This window comes from Pocillopora verrucosa, chromosome 8 (genome assembly GCF_036669915.1).
Source record: "Pocillopora verrucosa isolate sample1 chromosome 8, ASM3666991v2, whole genome shotgun sequence".
NCBI classification, from domain to species: domain Eukaryota; kingdom Metazoa; phylum Cnidaria; class Anthozoa; order Scleractinia; family Pocilloporidae; genus Pocillopora; species Pocillopora verrucosa.
Window position 1 is genome coordinate 19,273,883 of NC_089319.1, and position 21,407 is coordinate 19,295,289.

General features: G+C 37.9%; 1 protein-coding gene across 1 annotated transcript; it reads right to left on the reverse strand.

Annotated features, from left to right (window-relative positions):
• Window positions 1–417: 417 nt before the first annotated feature.
• On the reverse strand, window positions 418–20,963 carry LOC131777721 (cholesterol transporter ABCA5). Its single transcript, XM_059094047.2, has 28 exons — window positions 20,362–20,963; window positions 19,610–19,725; window positions 18,469–19,023; window positions 17,951–18,267; window positions 17,771–17,826; window positions 16,855–17,034; window positions 16,408–16,514; window positions 15,830–15,949; window positions 14,888–15,026; window positions 14,533–14,623; window positions 13,975–14,114; window positions 13,052–13,221; window positions 12,621–12,809; window positions 12,136–12,516; window positions 11,332–11,604; window positions 10,522–10,806; window positions 9,194–9,331; window positions 8,557–8,682; window positions 7,799–7,890; window positions 7,178–7,340; window positions 6,158–6,325; window positions 5,596–5,768; window positions 4,992–5,067; window positions 4,599–4,693; window positions 3,461–3,577; window positions 2,901–3,145; window positions 1,965–2,020; window positions 418–1,220 (listed from the first exon to the last, which is right to left on the reverse strand). The coding sequence occupies exons 1-28, from the start codon at window positions 20,840–20,842 to the stop codon at window positions 1,113–1,115; spliced, it is 5,157 nt and encodes a 1,718-aa protein (XP_058950030.2). The 5' UTR covers window positions 20,843–20,963; the 3' UTR covers window positions 418–1,112.
• Window positions 20,964–21,407: the final 444 nt, after the last annotated feature.

The window sequence follows — 21,407 nt, forward strand, 5'->3', positions numbered from 1 at the left end:
GGTATCTACAATAATTTGGTTTAATTGTTGAAAAATTTCTTATTTGCATGTCCGTATAAGGCAATCATTCTTAGAAATGAAGTGATAGAGTACCTCTTGTGAACTTTAAATAAGACAGACAAAATTATTTGAAAAAAGGTCTTGTTAAAAAAATATTACACGTGTGTCGTGAAATGTTGTATTCAAACTTTGCCTCAACTTTTGTAGCAGTAATCAATATGGCACAATATTTAAGGAAGTAATAGGGTGTTCAACAAGATGCAGAAATTAGGATAAGTAATTTAACTGGCCCACAAAGAGGGAAAGGGGGGAATGCCAACCTGCCCAAAAATAATACAAAGTAGTAGAAAAACCACCTTAGAACTCTGTATTGTCAGCAGTAATATGATTTATTAAGACACAATTATAACAGGTCTGTCTGTGGATAAAAACATTTTATTCAAATATTACTTGATTATTTTTTTAAATAAGATGGCACACAAGTACAATGATAAATGACCATACATTAAAAGAATCCTGTTTTAATATGTGTAATTGTTTCCTATTGATGGGATTACATTTAAATTTCCTTTTGTAATCAATGACAGATCAAGGGGGAGCAGTTCAGGGAGCTCTGATCCCCCTCCACTAAGAGCTGTGGGTATATTTTTACTACTTATCTGACAGCAAGACTTATGCAATGACAGGATGCAAGGCAGAATGCAATAAAATTATCCTTTCATGTCATGAGTATACCACTTTGTCGCATATAAGCAATACGCTGAAGCTTTGAATTGATTGGTGCATTAAGCTTATTTCACTAACAGTCACATTGGGAATTATTTGGTTTTGGGTTAATATATATTTTTTGTAGAAGATGTCATTGATTTTTAATTGATTTACTGGTTTTGTAGTACTATAAAATATTCTTTTTTGACAAGTGTAATTGAATTTAAGTCTCTTTTCTTTTCGTTCCCATTTGTCAATAAATATCTTAATTAGAAAAATGAGTGTTGAATTTATAACAATACTATTGAAAAGATAAACAAATTAAAAGTTGCAAACTTGGAATACCAAGGACAGCTCTGGAAAAGGCTCTCCTTGAGATGCAGGTCCTATACATGAAACTCTAATTACACTGCTGGGTGAGATCCACCATTACGTACGTATACGATCTCTTCTTTGTTATCTTTGGCTCCAGTCCTGTCATCATCTTGTTCTTTTGCGAACTCCAGAAAAACCTGAGGATATCATTGTAGTTGAGCAGTTTGATTGGTCAGTTATCAAAAGCCCATTTTACAGTTGTGTGCTTGGTTGTCAAGTCTTTGAACAGGAGTGAGGCTAGGGGTGACAAATGATACAAACCTTGCTGCTTTTCAAATGCAAATTATTTTGTTATCCTGCTACCTGGATACTGGTCTCTAACACATCAAGGTCACCTTCAGCCTCACTCCAAATCAAAGGCTTGGCAAATAAGTAAACCACTGTAAAACGGCCTCTTGAAACAAGTGTTGTATAATACAATATGAAGCAGGGTTGAAAAGTGATGCATTGTTTTTATTTTGAATGAAGAAGGAAAGAGGAAAGTGGTGATACCATTTTTTCAAATGAAAGCAAACAGAAAATCAAAATAAGTAAGTAAAATACTGATTTCACTAAGATTTAAAGAGTAGCTGGCAAAAGTCTATCAGTTCAGTTGTGGTTGGCTTACAAGTATGCCCTCATCCGGGATTCTCTGCCCACAGGAAGATTTGGGAGAAGTTGGAAGGAGGTTAGCTGGGGGTCTGGCACTATTAATGCAACTGATTGGTTGCAACTGAGTGGTTGCAACTGATTGGTTGAGAAGGTACTGCAAGTTTCCCAGGCCATGTATAGAGGCTGAGGGCAGAGTAAAGGAAAACAAAACCAATCCCTGATTGCTTTCAACCATCAACAAAAATTTGCTGCAATTTGTTGACCACAAAGGAGCAAGAAAAATTTCATACCTGTTCCAGTGTAGACTGACTGAAACTGTACTCCTCTATCCCAATTTCTTCCTTACCTAAAAAAAAAAAAGTACAGCTGAATCAGTGAATGAATATGCTATCAAGTTGTACTTAAAACACTGCTTTAATATTGTTGTTCTCCTTAACCCTGTCAAGCGCTTTGGAACAAACGCATTAAGTTACAACCGTGCTGGCATAATCATGAGGTTCTACTAATCTAGCAAAAGCTTCTTGACTGGAACCCTTCTGTAGCACAGCTTAAAATGTCATGGAAAAAGAATGCTACCAAATCCTGTCCAATTTGATTCAGGATTTTTGAACAATACTGCTCATTTTACTGAACAAAAAGACTTGTAGTCAGTCAGTGTTTTTGGTGCAGGCTCAAAAGGAATGTTGCAACTCTGTCACAGCTGGTGTGTTTGAGTTCTTGGCTCTTTACAACTGAACACTAGTACACATATTCTCAATACTGTTCTCTATTCATTTTTTAAGATGCTAACAAAGAGAATTTGTTAACTAATCAAGAGTTCCTTTAGTTGGTGATATTTCTGTTTCCTCTGACCTTAATGTAAGATTCAGAGGTAATATTTCAGGGAGAAATTAGATTTTAGTCTCTACAGGTTAAGCAGTTTTGTAGCGTTTGTTCCTCAGCAGTTGTAAGCACATTTGTAACGGTTGTTTTCGAGAGTCTTCCCCTCCCCCACCTGCCACAATCTCCCCCTTCCTTGATTTTTCTTCCACTCAGATCTAATTAATATTGAAAGGGGCCTGGGAAAGGGGCTTATTGCTGGGTTGAGGGAATTTTGCAGCCATATTTAATCTGGGGCTGTCTTGCCACAGTGGAAGGCTCTTGATATTCCAGGCACCCACCTTCCATTTTAGCAAAGTTGATGAATGCTATCAGGCCCAATCAATCCTCAAAGATATACACCATACCTTTTTCAAGCTTAGTAAAGATGACTGATAGTGCCCCAACACCTTCCTTTGGAACCTTGTATATCACTCTTCCACCAAACACTTCAGACTGGGTTGCACCTGGAAGCAGCTCAATGACATAGTTGTGTAACTGCTCCATTGAACCTTCTGGGCATGGACCTGAGGTGTGGCTTTGCTTCAGTTTTAATTCCAAGGTGTAACCACTACCATAAATACTCTTTAAATGTTGTGTTGAACCAAGACACCTGAAAACACAAGAAGTTGAGTTATTGTCTATTCTACAGTTGCATGTTTGGTTCCTAAGCCTTTAACCAGGAGTGAGGTTAAGGTTGACCTTGTTATGATACAAACCTTGCTGCTTTTCAAATGTAAATTACTTTGTTATTATGCTAACTAGATACTGGTCTCTATCACAACAAGGTTGCCTTCAGCCTCACTCTAGATCAAAGGCTTGGCAACTAAGTACACAACTGTAAATGACCTATTATTCAAGAAAAAGGTTAAGGGGACAATAACTCTTCTTTATAAAAGAAAAGACATTTGTTTGAAATATAACTTACTTGAGTTGGCCTTTAACCATGATTCCAATTCGTGAACACAAAGCATCAGCCTCCTCCATGGAATGTGTTGTTAGAACAGCTCCTCTGTTTCCATGGACATTCCTGCTAATGGTGTTCCTGATAATGGGACAGGAAAACAAGCAGCAACTTTGATACAGCAAACTGCCTAACTTTGAACATTTATATGTGAGTTTGTTTAATAGTCGTGATAAGGTCACACAGAGATGTCCAAAGCCGTGAAAGACAAGTTAACGCTTGCACTAAGAGTTATAACAATTTCTGTGAGATGAGGGCAAAAATTAGATGTTGCCAGAAAGTGGTGTGTCACAATTAAAACATCAGAAGTTATAGCAAGAGCAGCAAATGGTTTGTCGTAAGAAAATAAACACATGACAGATCAATATCAGTATCTGGGCAACTGCCCACCTACCCCTCCCCTAACCCAACATCAACCTTAACTTGTTGTCAATTGACTGTTGTTGAGTTAGGGGAGGGGTAGGTGGGCAGTTGCCCAGATACTGATATTGATCCCACATGACTACCAAATAATTTCTCATTTAATATCACTCCTGCATCACACATTAACCCTTTAACTCCCAGAAGTGATTCACATGTAACTTCTCCCTACAATATCCACCCACTGTCCAGCAAACAGGTAATGAGTTGTTATCTTGATCTAACACCAAATTCTTGCAACTAATTTACAAGGAAATGTGTAGCAGCTAGATGGAAGAATTAACAATCAAATCCTGGGAGTTAAAGGGTAAAGGTCACAAGAAGAAAAGAAATGATCACCAGCTAAAGAAGTTCTTGCTATAATTTTTAAACAAAGTTTCATGTCAGTACATTAAGAAATGTACTGTACTGTATGAAGAATATCCATATTGATGTTATGTTGTAAAGGATTAACCCTTTACCCACTGACATCAGTAGGCATATTCTCCACACTTTTCTCTACATATTTCTTACAGTGTTGACAAGGAGAATTTGTATATTAGTTGATGATCATTTCCTTTTTTCTCGTGACCCTAATGTTTGACTCAGGGGTGATATTGTCAGGAGAAATTAGATGCTGGTCACTCCTAGGGATTAAAGGATTAAACACGAAGGATATAATACAGTTCAGTCAACTTCTTACCATAAGAAACGTCTGGCAGAAGGGTCCATGCCTGTGGAAGGTTCATCAAGCAGCAACAGCTGTGGATCCCCCAGCATTGCCATGGCAAAACTGACCTTTGAGAACAAGAGATATAAAGCATTGGTATAAATTGACTACCATTCTACAAAAATGCTGTGATCTAATAGGCTTTGTTTCTTGCTATCCATTGAGCAGAGAAGAGAGGATTTACTTCATCTTTCTCACTTGCAGTCAACCACCATTATAACAAGAAGAAGTACCCAATACATAGTCTCCTTAGAGCAACAGTACACTACACCACATTAGAGGAATAACTGAAAAACTACCACTTAATTAAGGATGCACCTGAACAAAAATTGGTCTGACATACATTATTTTATAAAAAACAGTGACCTTTCGTTTTGTTCCTCCTGAAAGATCTTGAGTCCTCTTTTTAGCATGCTCAGTAATCCTTAAAGCAGACAAATAGCTAAAATAGAAGGAAATATTTTTTAGGTCAATAGAGGCAAAGAACCTAGTGAAGATACAAAAAGCACTTTCTGAATTAGCTAAGGAATGAATAAGCCTGAAAAACTCAGATATCTTTATCCACCATCCTCCCAACACACACACACATAAAATTCTTGTTTGCCTGAGGCCAGTTCAGTTATCAGATAGATTTATAACCAAGTTTACCGCAAAAATGCAAAAATTGCAAAAATCTAGCTCTGGTTTTGGTTCTTTCCAAACAATGCAACAACTTTCACTCAATTGCAAACTGGCTAAAAGCAAACATGCCAGACGCCAGGCATGAGACAGACACAATGATTCAGTCATTCATGAGAAAGCACTCCTATTGAATATGCAAAAAAATTATTCTTGCTATTATGGCCCTGATTGGAAGAAAGGTGGTTACCTTAAAATTAACCAATAGCTTAGGAAAGAGAAATGTTGCACTCTTATAAGGCATGAATTAAGGTTTGCTAGAGCTTATCATCTGTCAGAAAAACAAACTCACTGCTCAACGACCCGTTTGACCTCTCCCCAAGGCACACCACGTATCCTGGCAAAAGCCTCAAGGTGCTCTTGCAATGTTATCATTGGCCAGAGTGCATCTTCCTGTGGGCAAAATCCCATGTGTTGAAATGCCTCATGGGACTGTTTTCTGACATCATAACCTGCTACATAGACCTGGGACAAAGAAGGACAAAACAGAATCTGAGTGTTTAATATGAAGGAGCAAAATTTTTAAACACTTACAGGGACCACAACATATTGTAAAACCAGTAATCACACAGTAAGTTGTGAGGGTTAGTACAAAGAGTCAAGAAGAGGTCAAAGTAAAACCTAGCATCTAATTTCTCCTTACAATATCACCCTTGAATCAAACACTAAGGTCATGAGAATAAAGGAGATGATCACCAACTAAAGAAGCTCTTGATTGTTGAACAAATTCTCCTTGTCAGAACCTTAGGAAATGTATAGAGAGTAGTATGCAGAATACAAAAACTGATGTTAGGGAGTAAAGGGTTAAGATTTGCATCAGAATATCACAGATTGAGTAGCTTATATTTATTTACCTTTCCTCTTGTTGGTGGAATGTCTGCTGTGACCATGTTAAGGGAGGTTGTCTTGCCAGCTCCATTTGGACCAAGAAGTCCGAAAACCTCTCCTTGCTCAACACCAAAGTACAGGTCTTTGACAACTGTTTTAGCCTTCTTTCCTGAGCCAAATCTCTTCCATAGTCCCTAAGCAAATGCAAATAATACTAAAAGCTTTAACTATGTCAATAAAAGTAATACTATCAATAACTGAGTGCAAATCTATCAATTCTTGAAGGGGGTAAGTTTCTAAAGAAACTGTGGTGGTGCTTTGGTGGAAGAGTATAACAGGGTAATTTAGTATTATCAACTGAGTTGACAATGTCAATTGGCCACCATAAATACTTTGAAACCTGACCTTTTGAGTGTTTGCCTTCTTCATTTGCTCTGACAAAGGGCTTATATGCTCAAAATGTCATATTTCAAACTCTTTACAGTGGCCAATTTATGTTATCAATTCAGTTAATAATACTAAATTACTCTTATCAATTCTTAGCTGTGTAATATTGTTCAGATAAGGGGGAGGCCTTGAAAAGAAGCTCTCAGCAATCTTAAATGACAGATCACACCTGACTGATTGTCTTGGAGTCTCACATTAAGCCAATAACATTAATGAAAGATTACAATCGTTAAATGCTCTAACGCTCAAGAACTGATTGTTGATTCTCCTCTCTTGCTGTAACATGTACATTTCCTCATAAATTAGTAATGAGAATTTGGTGTTAGATCAAGATAACAAGTTCTACCTGATAAGTATGAGTATTCTCATTACCTGCTGGCTGGATAATTTATGGAGAAGTTACATCACTGTTATTCACCTCTGGGAGTTAAAGGGTAAAATTGCCGAATAGGCTGTAAAAATACCTCACCAGTCTAAAAATGCAGCTTTATGGTAAGCAGGATAACTCTGACTGGCTGATTTGCTATTACAGTCATACATAAAAGGATGAACTTTACAAAGTACACAACATTCCCTAAAAAAAACTTCCTCTTTCTCACCTTTACTATTGCAGAAAAGGTAGAATCTTCTATGGAAACCATGTTTGAGACTTTTTCTTTTTCCCTCCTAACATCCTCATCAGTTTCATCCAATGATTGCTTACTTCCCTGTTGCATGAAGCTGAAACTTTGGTCTACGTGCACATTGTTCTTGTCAGTCATGCTAAAGAAGCAATAGGACTCTGACTAAAGCACTCCACAACAAACAAGAAAAGGAAAGGGAGGGGACAAGAGAGCATTAACTTGGCAAAGGTCAATAAAATGCATTCATAAAGGAACCTAGAGGTATCCAATAACTGGATTCTGAGTTTTGGTCCAAGCTGGATTCTTTTGTTAAGGAGCATACCTCTTACTAATCCTTTAGCCCCTAAGAATGACTAGCATCTAATTTCTCCTCACTATGTTACCCCTGAATCAAACATGAAAGTCATGAGAATAGAGGAGACGATCACCAACTAAAGCAACTCTTGATTGCAAAAAAAAATTCTCCTTGTCAGCCTCTTTAGAAAAGTATGGAGGACAGTATGGAGAATATGCATACTGATGTTAGGGTGTAAAGGGCTAAAATTACACACTTTTACTGCTATCTACTATCATAAATTAATTAGTACACTTCATTACCTTTTGGAACACTTGCAACTCACAACACCACCAGTTTTATGTTGGTCCAAGAGATAGATCAGCCCAGAAAACAGGATAGTATGACAAACAGGCTGAGAAATGACAAAATAGAAGAGATATCAATGCAAGACATGATGATCAAAACTTCATGTCAGATGCATACAACTGAATTCCAATATTATGCCATCCCTCTTTGACTTGGCCCCTGTTTAGAGCTTTGAGTCCCTCCACACAAATACTCCAAATTGAAATTATCTCCCCCCCCCCATGCAGCTGACTGGAAATTGTTTTAATTGTAAGTAAATTATTATCAAACATTTAGGCTGTAATTGAGGGCTTGTCTCATTTTCCATTTTGAAGGTTGTAGTTTTTTAAACCAAAGAAATGCATTCTGTAAATGCAGTATATTCATTACAGCTGGGTGGGAATTTAGAAGAGAGACATTGAATCCCATTTTTATTTTCTATGATTTTCTAACAATCCCCATAACCCCCCCCCCTACTTCTACACAAAACAGCAACTGATCAGAATGCCCAGGAAACAAATATGCCCCCACCCTTCCCTCCTCAGTGCATCTTTTTAATATTAAACATAAACAGGAACCCCCCTAACATAAAAACACAATACTGTAGCAGTAATGCAGTTGAGCAATGGCCACAGCACAGTGCTTAAGTACACTGAAGCATATCTGGTAATTATGATACTCAGAGTGTAGGAATAACATGGTTCAGTGGTGAACCACTAAAGTGAACACGTACAGCAATCAATGCAGCCGGGATACCATTGTATTTGGTCCACTTAAAGTAGTTGCTTGCAGTGACTTCTACATCAACAGATTGACCACCAGCTCTAAATGCTGCTAAAATTGACTCAAACCTGTACACCTGAAAAACATAGTGATTAAAAGAGAAATGTAAAGGACATATTTTACCAAGTGAGTCTTCATTTCAAAGGTAGAATAACAGAGAGAATGATGAGTCTGCATGTGAGCCAAGCAGCTCATGCAGCCCAAGCTTATCTGGGTTTCCTTATAATGAAGCTACTAGGAGTATTACTACTCCCCTCTGGATGAGAGGCCAGTCCATCACAAGGTTACCCCCCACCACCAGCATCTCATTAGCCCTTCCCTGACAATTTGCCGATACCCATTTATACTTCTGGGTGGAGAGAGATACTATGAAACACAAACACAACACAATGACCCATTCAGGTCTCAAACCTAGACCTGTTGAGCAGGAGTCCAGTGCACTGACCAAAGGCCTCTACATCATTCATTGAGGGAATACAGGAAAAGCAAACATCATACCCAAATTTCATCAAGCTTACTAGAGATCAGATAAAATTGTGGCTGAAAATCTCTTTGTACATTTGTGAAAGATTTGTATTTATACTCACACTATCAATGTAATACAAAGCCCCAAATACTGGATATGGAGGCAACAGGAATACAAACACGTAATGAAGAACAATAGCAGTATCTCGGCTTGCTGTCATATCCACAAGTGATACAGTCAAGAATGGAATTATTGCAGTCTAGAGAGAAAAAATAAATAAATAAAAAGAAACATTACTATGGAACAACAACGAGAAAAAAAAAGCCACCACCAAATTCAGAGGAGCAGCCACACTCAGTGGATAGAGTGCCTCTAAATATGGTGTGCACTTTCTTATGTGTCACACCTGTGTTCTTATATGACAAAACTTTTTGGTATTTCATACTAAAAACTGCAACAATTTCAGACATGCATGAAAACAATGAAGCCTCCCTAGACTTCTTTTGCTACTGCTTTCATTAAGTGTATGTAATAAGAATAATAATATTTAGTAGTAATGAAGGATTTCTATATATAGCCACATTTTGCAGGGTACTTTGGCCAAACTGCATTGATCAGTTGGTTTACAATGTGTGAAGAAAATTTTTGCAGAAACCCCTGATTTCAGAATCAAAGCCAGACCACAACATTAGGAGGTGGGAGGTATGTAACCTACTCGGTAACCTGGGGCTGGAACATGGCAGTTGGGCATTCTACAACCTGAGCTAACAAAACAGCAAATGAGGGAGTACATACCCTATTGCCAAAATAAGCTTGTGTAGATAAACTGAACACATGATTTGTTCCATTGTGCCACCTTGCAAAGCCACCTTTATTAGCCCCGATGAAACAGTCATGATAGTTGATGATAGTTTAAAATAAACTATTGTGCATTTTTGAACATACACTATTATGCACTATCATCAGCTATCATTAACTTCCATTTAGTTTGGACATGTTCAAATTCGACATGATAGTTGCTGATAGTTTTAGCTGTTTGAACCTGCTGATGATAGTAAATAATAGTTTTTTGGTTGACAGTTTTGCCAAAAGCCAGTTCAAACCAAAATGGTAAATGGTAAAATGACTGAAGTAGCCATCAAAATTTTGTGTCTCGTAACTCATTCTATTCATCACCTGGTAGGCTTTATAAGTATCTTCAACTTACTACCTCTGGACCAAATTTCAAATGCCACCAAAATTGCTGACCTGATTGCTATTAATCTTGTTTGCAATCTCATTGCATGATTTTGTCAACCACTATCAACTATAATGCACCATTTGGAATGCAAACATGACAGTCAATGATAGTGAAAAAAAGTTGAAACCATGATCGACCATGATCGACTATTGTAGCCATTTTTGAATGGGGCTTAACAATAAACAACCATTGATTATCATCATACTTACAAAGGTGAACACATTTGGCAAAACTTGCTGGGAGACATCCCATGCATTGAACATAAATGACATGAGATACGAGAACAGTATCCCAGCAGGTATGTACAGGAGGGCTGCAATCACTAAGCAGCCCATAGCAGGGGGAGGAGACAGTGAAGGCAGCTGAAAGGCTGGTATAAGTATCAACATCAGTATCACTGGAATTAAAACTACAATGCCATCAGAGATAAGAAGCTCCAGCCAATACACAAAGGATGATACTCCAGACACCCTCAGTAAATGGCGCATCTTCATCTGCAAGACAGAAATAACATTTATTTATAAACACTGTAGGTGTCATAATTAAAAGGTGACAATAGGCCTATTATTGAATTGAAATCTTTTCAAACTCTCTGTGTTGTTAAATTTTCTTTTTTCCTCAAATTTGTTTAACCTTTAGTGTATTAACTATTAACTACACCACAGATGATTACCAGAATTTACCACAGAAAGCAAATAAAAGCAACTTGGAATGACATTGGTTTTGCAGTTTACTATTTTCTATGACCAGTCAAGAATATTGTTGTTGCCTTTTGAGAAAATCAAAAAAATAACTTGTAATACTAACTTTCCAACTGTTTGCTCAATTTTCCTATGATTCACACTGGTGTTGAAGGATTTACTTTAAAATCTAATGAATCCTTGTGATATCTATCCTTTTTCTGATTGGCTGATGAAATAACCTCAGTTTTGTGTGGCAACAATCATCCAAAAACAGTTTTATCACGAAGACCAAAACAAACACAGAAACATTTTAGTTATCCATTCCTTCGATCTCACCTGCCGTTCTGCTACAACCAAAATTCCAAAGCTACCTGGAATAATAGCGAGAGCCATCCCAATGAGAAGGATTGACACAAATGCTGTGTTGTCATAAGTCCACTGAGGTTCTAGGTCAGGGAAGGCAAGAATGGTTGACTCCAGTGGATAAGGCGTTTTGTTTTGACTTTTTAGAGCATTCATGTGCAGGAGAGATCCCAAAATGTTGATGCCAACAGGTACACTATGTACAGCTGTGTCGTTGTAACGCATCTCAAAGCTTGATGAAATATCCTGAAAGGCAGTGCTAGGCAATGTGAGTGACACACTGACGAAAACTTTCTTGATGACCCTTTAACCTCAAAGAATGACTGGCTTCTAATTTCTCTCTACAATATTGCCCTTGAATCAAATGCAAAGGTCATGGGACTAAAGGAAATAATCACCAATTTAAGAAGTTTCTCATTGTCAAACAAAACCTCATTGTCAGTATCATAGCAAATTTAAAGAGAAAAGTAGGAGAGTATGAATATCAATCTAGGGTGAAAAGGTTAAGTAATAGGAATTAATGCATACTAATTAGGTTCTTTTTATTCAGATATAAATTCCAGAGCCTTAATTTTTCTAATGAATGGGCCATTTCCGAGATGCCCCAAACCTCTGTTTCAAAATGAGGCACAGTGTATGATGTAGGAATCAATTTACATTCTCATGCAGATAAAATTAAATTTTACAAATGAATAGTGCCCTTGGAACTTGGATATGGCCTACTATTTTGAAAATGTGGGTCAAATGCTCTCACCGAAATGCAATTAATTTACTTACGCTGGATGGTGACAAATTGTCTGCAGGAAACTTGAGAATGTTAAATCCCAAATTGTACAGATCATGTGATGACTTGCTCAATATGCTACTTATAGAAGACACCAACATGGTGCCAACATTATAATCACTCAGGTACTTCATAACATGATCCATAGTTTCTTTGGTTGAGTTCTGGAGAAGAGCAAAGGAGGCGTAACTCTCTTTACTTCCAGGTTTCAGATACATCTCAGGTGTCAGTTTGAGAGGCTCCAAACCAGTTGCTGATTGGCTGTCATTCTTGGCTCCACGCAAAATTAAAAGACCAGATATCATGAGAATTGGTGGAATAATAATTTGGAAAAATATCTTGGCTGGTGTACGGATTGACATTAACCAGCGAATCTGGAAAGAAACAGAAAAGTAAAGCTCTTTAAGTTCAGCCATAGTATAAATGCAAATCCAGAAAAAAGAAAATCTGCTCTAGTTTGTGTTGACAAGTAACATACCCACAGTAATCCTAAGACTTGTTGTTTTGCCTTCCAGACTAATTTCTGTGAATCAGCCATCAGTTCTGTATTATTCAGTTCCACTCCTGTGTTATGTAGAGCATTGAAGGATCCAGAAATCCTACTGCCTCCATCTTCAATGTTGACCGCATCTGAAGGCGCCAACAGATTTGCTCTACTTTGATCGAACTTTCATAAAAAGACAGAATAGAAAGGACATTAAAATGGGTTACTCTAAGGTAAAGGAAGGCAATTTTCAGTCACAGTAGCGCAAAAAGGTCAAACATTCAGTGAAATTCAGTTTTTAAAGCACATTACCATGGGGAAGACATAAAAGGATAAAGACTCTGGAAAGCTAGTCAACCATTCAAGCATGCCCTGCCCCACTGTTACAGTATTAGTTTCCAATTTTAAATGCAAGGATTTCTTACTGTTTCTTGTGTATCATCTGTTGATTTTTCACTCTCTTCAGAGGTGTCTTCTAATTGAAGAAATACTTCTTCTAGAGTTGTCATGGAAACACCATAACTTGTCACACCTAACAAAGGGGCAGCACAGCCTTCCGAACTGTCATTGTTGTCCTCAAGTGCCTTGAGTAGATCTGGAATGCATGTGAAAATTGAGTAATAACATATCAATAGGAAAAGGTGTCATCAGGGAAACATCTTTCATATGCAGACACCCCTTAGGGTGTTCATGACAAGTTTACACCACTTGAGTATTACAGCCAATAACATCACAGCTAAACCAACCAATCAGTCTACACAGACCGCACCTAAAACACTCTACTGAAACACTTTTTTACTTGATTCTGATGATGACTTCTGCTAAGGTTGTCAAAATGTTATTCACCAATATATCCACAACAATTCTTGTCTAAGCTACCTTCACTCAGATGCCCAGATTATGCAATCAGACAGACAGGTTTCTAATAACAATTACTGGCAGTGATAAATTTTGATGTCGATAATTGCCTAATAGAAGTGTCTGTAAACCCTTTCACCGCAAAGAGTGACTAGCATCTAATTTCTCCTTGTAATATCAACACCAAAAACACATGAAAGTTTTGAGAACAAAGGAAATGATCATAAACTAAAGAAGGTCTTGACTGTTAAACAAATACTCCTTATAAGCACCTTAGAAAAAGTATGGAAAACAGTGTGGAGAATATGCATATTGATGTTAGGGTGTAAAAGGCTAAAACAATGGGTTCATCTCAGGGTAAATATGGGAAGAAATTAATTCACAGCCGAGTTAGGCTTAGTCATTATTTTTATATTACAAGAAAAATACCACCAATTGAAAGTAACTTGAAATCGGCCATTTGTAACAGGCAGTAATTCATTAATTTTACCTGGAAAACATGATACTTGTTCCATAGGAAGAGCAAATGACATTTCTTTGCCATGGTGACGGATAGCTTCTGCACCTTCTACTTTGCTTTGAACAAGCTCAATTAATGGCTGAGTATTACAATTCTCAGCTAGAGCCATACTGAAGGGAAAAAATATTGTTACTCAAAGAAAGAGAGTGCTCTGCACTTGTCATAAAAATTAAAACCAGTGAGTAAAAGTAATCACAACAGCCAATTGGAAAAATATATCAGGAGTCAAAGAGAACTCAAAACAAAAACTTGCAAACCACTTTAAGTGCAGGAAAATATGAAAGACCAAGTCCAACTTGACTCAACCCTTTAACTCCCAATATCAATACAATTCAAGCAAACAAGTGATGAGAATAAAGAAAAATATCCCCAATAATAAGGGAAGGATTTACCAAATTTTCCAAAACAAACATTGCCGACAGTAAGGAGAATTAGTACTAAAAATGAGATCTTGGGAGGAAAAGGGTTAAGAAACTCCAGACCGAAAGAAACTATATGGTAACATTTAACCTTCTGGTCAATACTTACTTCAAATGATATCCGATTCCAAAGCGATTCTTGAGAAAAAGCGAGCTTCCTGCACAGCGCAGTTTTCCTTTAGATAAAATAGCCTTGTAATCTGGGAGTATAGAAACACATAATCATTTATTCAGCATTTGAATAATTATTCGATCCTGATATAATAATTCCTGCTGAATTTTTTTCCCCATATTTTAAACAATTTTTGATCAGAGAACCATATGGAAAAGAGGGAGGGCTTTATGAAAGAGTGTTCTGCGAAAAAAATGACAAATTAAGAGCCAGTCAAAGCAGAGATACAAACCACAAGGAACAGTTACTTGTTACAGTCAGATATCAGTTAATAATTAAATAATTTATTTACCAGCTAAAATGTCAGCCTCATCCATAAAATGTGTTGTAAGGAGAACCACTCGGTTCTTACACTTCTCTTTCAACAAGGACCACATGAGTCGTCTTGAATATGGATCCATTCCACTTGTGGGTTCATCTAAGATGACCACCTTTCAATTGTGTACACAATAAATATCAAATATGATATTTGAGTTGACAAACTTGATTACACAAGTACACTTGAGTCCTGGTCAAGAATTCTGATTCCAAGCCTGGACCCACAAGGGTCACCGAGTTGAAGCCTATTGGATATGACACTATTGGTAACTCTAAAATCGCCTTTCTCTATGTGGGGGTTAAACACTGTCCCACAGTCACTTGGCAGAATACTTAAAAGGAAGGATTCTCTGTTCTGAGGCCCGTTTCTCAAAAGTCCCTGTAACTAAACGGGGCCAGAAGCCATACTTGAAATCAAAATTTTAAGGTTAGAGAAGCAGGTTCTGGCATCCCAACCAGTCCAGTTTGTTTCTTTGGCTGATAGTTTTATTGTATAACTTTAAAAACTTTTGAAACCCCCATCTTAAAGAAAACCAGAACAGCTTTTAATTACCTATGAGAAATGGGCCCCTGGACTAACATCCTGCCTGATAGAAAGGCAATATTTCATGGATCAAAGGGTTGACCTTTAATTCACTCCAAGGAGAGATGGAAACAAAATTTCTTGAAACCACATCACTACATTTCCGAGCAGAAGGGTGATGAGAAGACAGAAAAATATCAGCTACTGTAGGCATATGGTTTGATTTAACACTAAAAACACAGGACTAGAATGATCAGGAATATAAGGCAGACTGTAAAGAGAATTGAAATTTTGATATTTGTCTTCTAGAAAGGTCAACAGGGGTTGGGTTATAGAAATGACATTGGGTTTCTCATAACACTTACAAGTTAACAAATACGTACAGGTATGTACCTTTGGATCTCCAATGAGTGCTATGCCAACACTTAATTTCCTCTTCTGGCCTCCACTCAAATCTTTTGACAAAGTGTCCCTTTGGTCTGCCAAGTCAATTTCCTTCAACAATGAACTCACCTTGAAAAAAGTGCAAGTTACTTGATATCATTTCCCTGCATTGCACTCTGCATCTTTAAAATTCATCACTTCACATGATTTGCAGGTACACAGATTGAAAGAAATCGTGGCTTTTCATCTACAGCCAGAGGTGATTCAAATAAGGCAAATCATCATTTTCTCATGAAAAATTAGGGAGTCCTATCATTTCTCTCTTTATCCTTTTCAAAGGAAGCAATTTAATTTCTCTGTAGAATAGATGAACCACTATTTTGGCAGTATCATGAAGAATAACATGTGTAAGGGTATCTGAAAAGCGTCATTACTCCAAAACTGGCCTGTGGCAGTTGCAGGTTCCATTCTAAAGAAAAGGCCTGAGGTAACATCATAGATCATGTATTGACTTGTCACTAATTTATACAAGTGGCAAAGATTTTCACATGCAACAGAGATTTGTTATATGCAAGTAGCAACTTTACCATGTCACCTCTCTGCTCCACTGGCACTTCTTTCAGGCCAGAGTAGAACTCTAAATGTTCTTTCACTGTCACAAAGTCAAAGAGTACATTCTGCTGCTGACATACACCTTGCATAAAACAAAAGCAAACAAGATGAAAATTAGTTATATCTAAAGGATCATCAAACACGACACTGATAAGACATGGTCAAAACCAAGATTACTGACAAAGAAAAATGTAGTAAATTTCACACTAGGTAGGGTGATTGCATTGATGTCGGTATCTAAGAACCTCTTCATCTACCCTTCCCCTAATTCCACATTAACCCTTAGTTGTTATCATGTAGTTCATTGATGTTTGGTTAGGGGAGGGGTAGGTGGGCAGTTGGTCAGATATTGATACTGATCTGGGTTATCAATGAGAACTGGTTGTCAGAGAGGGAAAAATACACATAATTTGCATTCTCACCAATGCCTTTTCTTATTTCCTGCATCTGATTGGGGTCCGTGATGTCCTTTCCGTAGACAGTGGCATAACCCTCAGTAGCAGGAACCATTCCTGTCATCATGGCTATCAGAGTTGTTTTACCTGCTCCATTGTGACCCAACAGCGCAGTCACATGACCTTCATATATATCCATGCTGACCCCTTTAGGTGAGACACAAAAGTTTTCATTAAGGAGTCTCAACCTGAGGAGTTAATCTTCAAAGATAGAAGAAAGTTCTGTCTGTTCTATTTAAAAGGGAGAACTGCATTTGTTAGAAGTTTACATGCTTTCAAAACTGACTGACTATAACTGAGTGAACAGCTGACTGGCTGACCAAAAAGTGACTGACCTAATGCTTGTCTATTTATGGTCTATTTATGTATTTATATGACTGACATTTGGCACATCTCATGTTCACTTGCCTTACTGACAGATGGACTGACTGACTGACTGTGTTAAATAACAATCTGATTCTTGAATGATCGACTGATAACTGTCTATCTACATGACTACTTCCTATATCCTCCTTAGCTGACTGACCATCTCATGACTGACTGACTGATGGATCGACTGACTGACTAACTGACTGACTGACTTACTGACTGGTGACTGACTGACTGGCTGACTGGTGACTGACTAACTGACTGACTGATGACTGACTGGTGATTGGCTGGTTATTAACTAACTGACTGACTGGTGACTGACTGGTGATTGGCTGGTTATTAACTAACTGACTGACTGGTGACTGGTGACTTACTGACTGCTGACTGACTGACTGACTGCTGACTGACTGGTAACTGACTGACTGATGCCTCACTGACTGACTGACTGACTCACTGACTGACAGACTGACAACTCACTGACTAACTGACTGATGATTAGTTTAAGAGCTCTTACCATCAACTGCAACAACCTCTTCTTTCCCATGGTAAACTTTCCTCAATTTGTGAATGCTGGAAGAAAAATACAGAAACAATACAGTCACAAAGTAAAATTCATTTGGCACATAAACACAAGTGACAGTTTTTCTCTATCTCATTCAAGCACTGTTACAATAATTACACTTGTTTGTAATACCTTATAACCTCACTCCCCTGTAAGTCTGCTGGCATGGCCTCAATATCTTCAGATGCCTCCTCCACTCTTGCAGAAAGCTGTCTGGAAGGTGCTTTCTGTTGCTCCTTCTTGCTACAGATACTTTTCCAAAAGGATGGTGTAAAAATGAAGTAGGGGGGCCTATGCTGACCATACTCACCAGGAATCACTGCATCAAAGTACAGAGCCAACAAAAGATACAAAACAGTGTCCACCAGCAGCATCAGAGTGGGATACATGGATGGAAAACTCCCTTTGGTGGACCAGTTGTCGAAGTTCAGACCTTCCCCTTCAACAGCCTAAAATTTCAATATGGAACAATTTTTCAAGGAACTGTGGACAAACCAATATCTTCATTCATCTATACTTACTTCTTCAATTTGAGACAAGTGAATGTCTATTCTACATATGAGTTTTAACAGCCTAATAGTTCTTTAAATGCATTCAATTTGCAAATAATGAAGGTGTGATGAATGAGAAAGAAAATAACATCAACCTACCTCATACAAGGCAAGAGCAAATGCTGTTGGTGAAAAGAGTGATAATAACCACTTCACCACATTAGACACTTCAACAAGGACCAAGGGTATGGCAATGGTAGAAAGAATTGTTGTCACCAGAGATGCAAAAAGGCCAGCACTCTTGGCACTTTTGAAGAATGGTGTAAACATGAAAGACATTGTGATGATGCTTAAGCCATACAGGTAGCAGATGATGACTATAACAATATAGTTGCTATTGGAAAATATGTTTCCCAGTATTGTGATTGCATTCAAAATGAGCACGGCTACTAGCATGATTATTGCATATGTAATAATCCATGACAACCAGTATGCGATATCAGAAGTACCCATGATCCTCAACAACTCCTTCAGTTTAAGTTCCTTCTCTTGCACTAAATTGACAAGCAGCACAGTGATGTAAGGTGCAAAGGCCATGACCATGTATATCAAAATAGTGATAGCAAACCCTCCTACAGGTTGCTTGTAAGATCCCTTTGGCATCATCTTTGCCTGGATGTCTGGGACATTGTAGTGAGATAAATTCACCTCAACCTTTGACAAGAAAAATATCATCAATCAAATCACTTCCAATACTTAAAGCAAATCACAAGTCAGAGGATTAAAATTAAAATTTGTCTGAAAATAACCTTGTATACCTTCCAGAAGCTCTTCTCTTTACTCACTATGTATAGCTGATACTTAAATTAGACAAGTATTGCATTGTGAAAAAAAACACAAGTGATTTTTATATTCTATAATCAGTCTGCTTACCATCCCATTTTCCCACACAATGTTGAAAGATTATTGACAACTTTAAGTAAACTGAAATACAAGCTATGTATAAAAAAAAAACACTAAGGCAGATCCAGAGGTGATCCAGGTAGTTTGGTTGAACCCCTGACACTGAACTGAAAATCATATAAAACGTGCAATTCATTGTTTGTTTATTTGTTTTTTTTTTTACAATTATCCCTTAAAACACTGGAAATAACTTTTTTCAAGACCTTTCATTCAACATTCTTGGCAGGGGCATGCCTCCTGACCTTGGCAGAGGTATGCCTCCTTTTTTGGAAACCCCTCCTCCCCTCACTAATTCCTGGGTCCGTCCAAGGAAAAATTATATATCACCAACAATTACCTTTGTAATAGCAGCATCAATTATTGTTTGCAGGGTTGCTATTTTCATTACAATATAAGAATTGGCAGGGCAGCCGCCCGAAAACAAACTGTCGACATCATGACATTCACCTAGACCTAAAAGAAGGAAAATAGTAAAAAAATTGAATATTTGTGTTAATACATTTTCAAGTCACAACGCTCGACACAAGAATGATATCCTACCCCACCCACCCCACATATTAATTTAGGCTGACACAATTTTTCACCCAATCATGTCAAAATAATCTCATGAGATGTATGCTTGAAGTAGGAACATTTCATGGGGGGAGGATACTATCTTTTCCTAGTCTGGATGGGTATGAGATACCAAACAACCAATCGTTTTCAGGGCCATGGCCTCTAAAGAGGGTATACAATGTGAAATTTTCACGTCCTTGATTCTTTATTTAAGAGGTTTGGAGAAAAGGGAAATTTGAAATCAAAATATCGATGTAAAATTGCTTATGTAACAATACAGGTTAATTTCGAACGAACAAGAAAGCAACATTCTGCCTGATAGTTCCACCTGCTGAGCTGACTAGTTCACATTTCAGGTGGTGGGTCAATGTTTCAGGTCATGGAGTTTAGATTTGAATACAAATGTCACCCTGTCATACTGGTTTTAGAACCACACCTCTTAAAATATTCCGCTCCAAATATAAGCGGTTGATCTCGTAGTTAATCAATGAAAATAATGCATTCGAGCATATACATGTATGTAGCTGCACTCACCGACAAGTTTGTTCTTTGGTGAAGGAAGTCCTCCCGGGACGCGAAGTGTGTAAGCAAGTCCTTTCTCTTTACCTTTTTCGAATTCGATCCCCACAAGAAGGTTGGTGTGCTCCTTGTAAAAGGCTAGCAAACTGTCTGTACTGTTAAACTCAAGATAATTCGCACCGTCCTTCGAGGCGTTCCTAACTATCTCCATAACCGGACCGGCACTTGCGAGATTGTTGGTAACGTAGCCGATATTTGGCTTGGAGCCCGCATTTCCCTGCGATCCAGCCAGTCCCATGCTGGAAATGTTCGCTGTGGGTATTTCATTTTCTCCTACAGCTGGTTTTAGCTCCGTCGGGATGGTTCTTCTTATGATCACCAACAGCACAATCCACCAAATTGGGATGAGTATCTCTTGCAAAGTTTCCCGCTTGTTCCGTTTTTTGATGTGGACATTTTTCAGAACGAGGTATTTAGTTTGTTGTATAATTCCCATTATTCATTTGTCATTTAGGAATCACACAAGTGCTTCTAACAGTAATCGAGCGTGTCTTCTATCCGAACAACTACCAACTGTCAACAACTACTGATGGCACACGCGTGACGGCCACACAACTCGCAGGGTGACGCGTGATCGAACCCAAATTATCGGTGTCCTCACAACGTACGTGATACGTGTTTGCTATTTTACAAGCGCGTGACACAAATACTGCATGTGTATCAAAAATAGTTAAGGTGACGTAGACGTCTATTCAATTCGTACGCAAGCCTCTTGGAGCCACGAGTGGCCGCAAATTGAAAGATAGCCAAATTAGACGTAAACAAAGACCTAAACGAATTCAAAAACCACGTTATATCCTTTCCTGACATAAAGATAGTTGCCGTACAGAAGGAGATTGGGCAAAGCTTTGACATAAATATTGCCCGTATCTCAAAAAATAGTTAAGATGACGTAGACGTCTACTCAACTACAAGCGCGTGACACAAATACTGCGTGTGTATCAAAAATAGTTAAGGTGACGTAGACGTCTATTCAATTCGTACGCAAGCCTCTTGGAGCC